Source organism: Quercus robur, chromosome 1 (genome assembly GCF_932294415.1).
Source record: "Quercus robur chromosome 1, dhQueRobu3.1, whole genome shotgun sequence".
NCBI classification, from domain to species: Eukaryota; Viridiplantae; Streptophyta; class Magnoliopsida; order Fagales; family Fagaceae; genus Quercus; species Quercus robur.
This window is the reverse complement of record NC_065534.1, coordinates 25,641,778-25,650,061: the sequence shown is the minus strand read 5'-3', so window position 1 is coordinate 25,650,061 and position 8,284 is coordinate 25,641,778. Positions and strand designations below refer to the sequence as shown.

Here is an 8,284-nt window from a genome sequence, read left to right as displayed (position 1 = left end):
ACAACGGTATAAAAATAAAAATGTTATACAAACTTAATAAAATAAAATGGTCATAGCTACTCACTATGGCTATAGATACTGATGATAAACTATCATGTAATAATTTCAAAATATGAAAACTCGTAGAAGAAAATTGTAAAATTTTATGTTTTTTTTTTTTTTTGTTGATAATTTGATATATCAAATTCCTGGGGTTGCCATTGCCCTAACTACCGTTCACTTCGAAGCTACTGCTAGTTTCTTTCACAAAATATCCTCATCCCCCCAACATGATGATAAATTATACGGTCCTTATGGTGGACTACGTCATTTTTTCATCATTCTATTAAAAGACTCCCACATATTTAAAATTCCTGAGTTAGTTTAACAAATTTTTTTTATCATAACCTAACTTAAAAATTTTAAACATGTGAGAATTTTTTTTAGTAGAATAGTGGATAAATGACATAATCCATGAGAACAATATAATTTCTCCAACATGACACTCAAATATAGACATGGTAATACGGGTTAGAATTTTTTGACCTATCCCGACCTGATTTTTTTTTTTTTTTTTTTTTTTTTCGAGTCAACTGACCCGACCTGGATAATCCATGACCCAACCTGTTAAAAAAAATATTTAAACTACGTCCTGATACTAGGTGCATAAAGCACAAAGTATCAAAACTAATAGTCAAAATATTATAAATATAAAGTTATAAACAAGTAAAACTGTTGTCAAGACATGACATGAGAGAATGACTGATTGAACTTCTTCTTTTTTAAGTGTTGAAGACTATTTGAGCTTCATTAGTCATCACAACCAATAAGAGCTAAAGCTTCACAAATCACGGACATGACATGATGTTAGGGTCAGCTTCTAAATCCATCCATCTATGATGTTAGGGTCATATAGGTGGTACGTTGTAAGACCATAATCACATTATATTTATCTAATTAGCTAGTAATTAAAGTTTAGTTCTTTTATTCAAAACCAAATTCTAATAGTATTCTATGATGGATTGTCTTACTGCTTTTAAATTCTTCTATATCAAAATCTATACAAGATCTATTAAATTTTAATAGTATTTTACGTCAATTTGATGGCTAATTATTGTGGTCACACTAGTTATGGATAGAGAAGAAATGTACTTGTTGAAGCTGGCTTTGGCCAATTTGTTTTTAAGGCAGATGGTCCATTGAAATCATTACTTTGACAATGGATTAAACTTGAAAAATGAAATCTTTGGTGGATTAGGGTGTGTAGCAATGAGTACTGCACCTGGCCATTTTAACAGGACATCTTGGAGAGGGGGAAAAAAATACTCCAACCATCAATCTACAGGTCAAACCAAGCTTGAAAACCCATCCTGTGGATTTGCGTCCATCTAAACAAAACAATCTTAGTTAAAAACATAAATAAATAAATATATAAAAATGCTTACACAATCCTAATTTGCTTGTCATCATATTATGTTGTTTATTACACTGGCAATGAATAAAATAATAACTTATAAAAAATAATAATAATAATAACAAGTTGATTATCTTTTTTTTTTGGTTGAGAGAGTTTCAATCTATCGGTTAAGACATTTGACTCTGACCATTCAATCACCAAACAACAAAGATTTATTTTTCTACTCCTCATTCTCGATACTTCAATAGGTACCAAAGGGGGTGAATAGAGAAATAAATAAGGTTGCTCACTCTTTGACTGGATGGTCTTTAGAGAACTCCTTTTCAGGTTCCTTCAATTTTGGGTATGATCCCTTCTTTTGTAAATGTTATCATCGAGGATGATCGGCCAGTTAGCTAAGCCTGCTTCTTTTTGTTTTTGTGAGTTGGTTTTCTAATAATGTTTCACTTCCATCAAAAAATAAATAAAAGCCAATTGAAATATCGTAAATGCCTTTTAGTTTAGGCAATAGACACACATACATACATAGGTATCTCATATTCATAGCCTCAGTATATGCTTATCAAATTTTCTCATTTAATTTAGAAAACGCTATCTTTGGTGCACTTGTACAGTTGTACTTTTTAGTTAATTTCATAATATTATGCCATATAAATTTTTGAAGTCTCACAATTTTATACATTAATATTTTAATGTATTTTTAAAAAATGAATTTAAAATTATATTCAATATTTAAACCTTCCATTAAAATCTTGACACGACATATTTATTTTAAATGGTAAAATTTATAGTTTCATAGACAAATACTTTTTTTTTTTTTGGAGAAAGAATACAAATACATTATAATAAATGTCTAATACTAAAAGATATAATTCTATATACAAGCACAATTACAATAAAAACCTATATTAATAATTAGTAGATATCTAATTTCATTTATAGACAACAAGAATAAAGTTGAAAAAATAGACTAGTATTTTTTTTTTTTAAGTATTCATCAAAAACAACAATGGATAAATATATTTTAAAATACAGTCAACACTCCTGAGATTTGAGTTAATGCCAGCAAAGTTCAAGATATTTCAAAAACTAACCAATTTGATTTCTAATCATCGTACAAGAGAATAGCAACAGTTAATCAGTTTTGAAACGTCTTCAACTTGGCTGGCATTAGTTCAAATTTCAAAAGTATTGACTGCGCAATAAAATGTTACCAACTTTTTTTTTACAATTTTTTCAATTATTTCCAATAAAATTTTCTAAAAATGAATAATTAATATGTGCCCTTAAAGCACATATTAGTAAACCATTTAAAAATATTTTTTATAAAAAAAATGAAAAAAATTACTAATTTTTTTGACAATTTTTTCAATTTTTAATAAAATAATTCTAAAAATAGACGATTAGGTTATGTTTGGTAACTGTTTTTGTTTTCTATTTTTAAAAACTTGTTTTTGGAAATATAATGAAAAAACAATTTTCTTGTATTTTTGAAATCAAAAATATGTTTGGTTAGTTGAAATTAAAAATATACTTTTTTGAAAAAAAAAATATTAAATATTAAAATATGTCGTTATTAGGATTTGAAGTGTAATGCTAACTCATTAAATGAGACAAATTCATTAAATTAGATACGTGTTTTCATTGACTTTTGAAAATTAGAAACTGAAAACAGTCTCTTACATGTTTTCAGTTTCTTTCACAAATTAAATTTTGAGAACAGATTTTATTTTCTATCCATTTTGGATTGTAAAACAAGTTTTTTAATTTCAAAAATAAAAAATTATTTTTAAAAACAAAAAATAAGAAGAAAAAACAGTCACCAAACAACGATAAGTATCCTCCGACCTATACATGAAAATGCCGCCCACACCATAGGCGCACGAACACAGGATGACAGCCCTGGTGTTAAAATCAAAGAAGGCGAAGCGTTTTTAAAATCCTATAAAAGGTATATACCACGCGTTGAGCATCTAACGGTCACGCTCAGAGACGTACCAATCTTATCAGGTGTCTATCCACCATCAGTCTATATTGTACTCCACAGCACAAAATATATATAACTCAAAACAACTCACACCAAACACCCCCCAGAGCTACTTTTGATATTGCTAACTTTTGTTTTCAAAAAACAAAAAACCAAAGTGGGGTCCACATGCTACAACCTTAACCTATGAGTCTATGACCTATCAGCTTTATTTTATTTTATTTATTTACGTAGATTTTTTGTTCAAGGACTTAGGTGTTGCCTTAACTGAAAGTAAAAATTGTAGTAATAAAAATAAAATCTCCTAAATTTTGAGAATTGGGTATCCCCAGCCTCAGCCCCAGGTGCTTCTTCGCAGAACCAAGGATCTAAGGTCTGTATTTTTTTTTTTTTTGGTTTTTCATTTTGTTGTTCTGAACAAAATTAAATTTTGTTTCTGTCTTCTTCCATGTTATTCAATTTCGCTTTTTTATTCCATCTGGGTCTTTGTGTGAATGATCATTTACATGCTCATTGATAATAATTTTTATTATTATTTTGTATTGCCATTCTTGATCCATGATTTTCTTTTACATTAACAGTCTTCAATTTTCATCGGGGAAATTTCGATTTTCCTTTTATTGTTTCATCGGAAATTCCTTTTAAAAAAAAAAAACATATTTGATTTTTGACACAGCCGGTGTTTGGAAATCATATTTAAGAATATATTTGTTTTAGGATTAATATGATTCTTGTTTCAAAGCTACCTGTGTGAATTTTGGAAAACAACTTTTTACTTTCTGAGAGTGTTAGGGGCATCGTTTGAGCAAAAGGGCATTGAAATTAAATCATGGTTGTCTTCATATCTTGTTGTAATGTTCTTGTTATTGTTGTTGTATAGGATTTGGAAGAAATTTGCTTATGTTATACCAGATTGTTGAAAATTTGTGAAAGTGTGAAATTTGGCATGCAATTTTAGTATGATTAGTTTGCAGTACTTAGAATATTCTGGAATTAGCATGTTATTGTTTCTCTTCATTTTAAAGAGTTTTGAAGGTTGTTCCTGTTTCTGTTTTCAGGTTTCCAATTTTATTGATTTTGAATTTCCAATCGCGCACACTTTCAGCATTCTCTAGTTGGATCTTTTGCTGAAAGAGAGAACGGAGAACCCAGGGAATGCTGAAAGATGTGCCTGACTGTTCAGGATTCTGTTTCCAAAGCCAAGGATATTGAATCTTCGATAGAGCTATCCTTCTTTATTCGTGATGAGACTGGAATTATAAATAAGAGTCCATCTGCTCTTGGTTCCAAAAAGACCGAGGGGCCTACTTGTCATTGTAGAATGACTGTTGATGATCTTTCTGAAGATGGTTGAGTGCTTATACTGATTATAACTCCTGCACTGTAAATCAAATAAGTTGTGTTAGCAGGAGTAGGGTTGAGTTTTTGTGTATTAGCGTATTAGGTATTTAGGTGTTGAAGCTTGGAATGGAAAATTCATCAAACGTGTTGTTGAAAAGATATGAATTAGGGAGATTACTAGGCCAAGGAACCTTTGCCAAGGTTTATTATGCGAGGAGTATAGGAACAAATCAAAGTGTGGCCATTAAGGTAATAGACAAAGAAAAGATTATGAAGGTTGCGCTCATTGATCAGATCAAACGAGAAATATCTATTATGAGACTGGTTAGACACCCTAACATTATACATCTCTACGAGGTCATGGCCACCAAGACTAAGATTTACTTTGTTGTGGAATATGCTAAAGGTGGTGAGCTATTTAACAAGGTGTCTAAAGGAAAGCTAAAGGAGGATGTTGCACGGAGATATTTTCAGCAGCTGATCAATGCAGTTGATTTCTGTCACAGTCGAGGTGTTTATCACCGGGATATAAAGCCTGAGAATCTATTACTAGATGAGAATGACAATCTAAAGGTCTCTGATTTTGGGTTAAGTGCCCTCACTGAATCAAAGCGCCAAGATGGGCTACTCCATACCACTTGTGGCACTCCTGCTTATGTTGCTCCCGAAGTCATTAACAGGAAAGGCTACGATGGGGCCAAAGCTGATATATGGTCTTGTGGGGTGGTTTTGTATGTCTTATTGGCAGGTTATCTCCCATTCCATGACTCAAATTTGATGGAGATGTATAGAAAGATTGGCAAAGCAGAATATAGGTGCCCTAATTGGTTCCCCCCGGAAGTGCGCAGGCTGCTGTCCAAAATGTTGGACCCAAACCCCAACACTAGGGCTTCCATGGCCAAGATTAGGGAAAGTTCTTGGTTCCGAAAAGGATTGAGCTCTAAACGTACTTCACCTGAAAGGAAAAGCAAGGGTGTGAGTCCTGATATGGATGCTTCTGTTCCCTGTGAGAGTAGCAGCATGGCTAGTGATTCAAAGCAAGAGTCAGCTAAACCTTCAAGCTTGAATGCTTTTGATATTATTTCCCATTCTGCCGGGTTTGATCTGTCTGGTTTATTTGGGGAAGATCCTCGAAGGAAAGAAGCAAGATTTGCTTCCAGCAAGCCTGCTTTGGTCATTATCTCTAAGCTGGAAGAAATTGGTAAGCGACTAAAGATGAAAGTGATGAAGAAGGAGGCAGGTTTTTTGAAATTGGAGGGACTGAAGGAAGGTAGGAATGGGATCTTGTCCATTGATGCAGAGATCTTTGAGGTCACTCCGTCTCTTCATTTGGTGGAAATGAAGAAAGCAAATGGGGATACCTTAGAATATCAGCAAGTATTTACAGAAAACATAAGACCTGCTCTCAAGGATATTGTTTGGGTTTGGCAAGGTGAGCAGCCACCACAGCAACTGCAAGAGCAGCAGGAGCAACAGCAACAACAGCAGGACCAGCATCAGCAACAAGAACAATGAGAATACAATTCCATATTTCCCATGGCCTCATATGCTTGTTTGTATATTTGATAATCTGCCCTTTTATGTTTTTTTTGTTGTTGTCATAAACTCGAGAGTCTTTGTTGTATGTGTTTGATCTTTTCCAACGGATAATGTGATTTTCCTTTTTGATTATTACTATACAGGTGCCTAATTACATGACACATTTGAGTGATAGTATCCGGATTCGCGTGCAGTAAAAACTGGATCATTTTCCCTTATTAGTTACAAGGATTTAATTGGTAGTTTTGAAACACTAGGAATCAAATTGCAAATGACTAAATATTGTATTACTGTCCTAAAATGCACAAGAATCAAACACTTCGTTAGGCAGCTCTAGTTGGGTTACCTTATACCTTTTGGCCCCTTCAAAATAAAATCCTTGAAATGCACTGGGGATGCTAGATAGCGCCATAAATGTTTTTGTGAAATCCAAGTCCATCTTGAGAATATTTCATTTCCACGATGTATCTAATGAATAACCAGTTTCGGCACTTAAAGTTGTGTTCCTAGCTTTAAGACAGAATATGAGACTAATACTTGATTATTTTCAGACAAGAGTCGTGAATCACGTCCAATGCACAAAAACACTGGATGCAAGCCAAAATCCACAATTAAATTAGACAGTTTTTCATATGTAATATTAAATTCCAAAGTATACATCTAAGCATGTTCACTAACAAATTAAAACACTCGCATCAAAGTGCTGCTCTCGTGGCAAGATTTGAGATTGTTGCTCGTGATAAACACCCATCTTTTTTGCCCAACCAGACACGTATCGCCTTGCATATGTATTTCCCTCATCTTCTTTATACAGTTGTCCTTATAATGCAGTTCAACTTCACTTTTGTTGTTCATGTCCTCTATTGATTACGTCTGGTTTGATTGGTGTTGGTGAATTTTTAAGGGCCACACGGCAAATTCCTATCTGGCTTTTCAAAGATCCTTTTGTTGCTGTAAGGTAGACGAAATTTGAATAACGGGACCCGCGTTGATTGTTATTGTCAAGAAATAAAGCAAAGGCCAATAGTGCAGTAATCATGTGACTCAAGAAACTTGGTCCCATTTTTTTGAGGCTAATAATTCCTCCAAATGGCTTTCATTTGGACAACCTTGTTTGACAATGCTGGTTTGGTTACTTTCAAGAAAAGGTATTGTTAGCACGCTTGGTTTATGTGTGCGCTTTCGTTTGAATGTTATTCAAGGATCAAGAAAAGTGGTGATAATATTTTGGAATATCAGCCTTTACTGGAAACATCGTGTACATTGGTGGGCCTCAAATCCTTACACCAAATTAACACTTCAAAAGGTTAATCATTGCTTGGTTACAAGTCGGTTGAATATGAACGTATTTTATCAATTTTTTTTTTTATTTGAGAAACACACACATATGAGGGAATGGGATGAGATAAGGGAATACACTCACAGGCCAACATCAAAACTGCATGCAATAGTTAGTGTCGCGGAGTAAGTGATAAACCTCTTTTCAATATCACATCTAACTGATGTGGGATGACTCGACAACACTGAGTATCTTTTTTTATTTAAAAAACACACACATATGGGGGAAGGGGATGAGATAAGAGAATACATTCACACACCAGCACTGAGTATCAATTATTGATTGAAGTGCACAATGCAAAGAATCCAAAAAAAAAAAAAAATACTATATTTGTTTGTTCCTTATAATAATTTCTTAATGAATAAGTAACTTAGCCATTAAAAAACAAAACTCCAAAGTTTGATTGTGATGGACCAATAAACTACCGCAACTCACGCAAAAGTGAAAGATATTTATCTGGGTGTTGTATCAAGGTGTACAAATCATTGATCATTATCTACAACGTATTGGTGTCATATTCTAGCTATGTATATCACTTCCTCAGGTGAATATCAAGAAATGAAGTGTATGGACTTGTCAAAAGAAAATTGGCATTGACGACACTTATATGATGAGTGGAGCAACCCAACAATCTTAAGAAATTAAATTATTGATGAAGAAATTACTAGTTTTTTTTTCCCCA

At 33.0% G+C, this 8,284-nt stretch overlaps 1 protein-coding gene across 1 annotated transcript; it reads left to right on the top strand.

Moving 5' to 3' along the window:
• Window positions 1–3,487: 3,487 nt before the first annotated feature.
• On the top strand, window positions 3,488–6,422 carry LOC126727299 (CBL-interacting serine/threonine-protein kinase 10). Its single transcript, XM_050432887.1, has 2 exons — window positions 3,488–3,756; window positions 4,442–6,422. Exon 2 carries the CDS (start codon window positions 4,851–4,853, stop codon window positions 6,237–6,239), a length of 1,389 nt encoding a protein of 462 aa, XP_050288844.1. The 5' UTR covers window positions 3,488–3,756; window positions 4,442–4,850; the 3' UTR covers window positions 6,240–6,422.
• The last annotated feature ends 1,862 nt before the right edge of the window (window positions 6,423–8,284 follow it).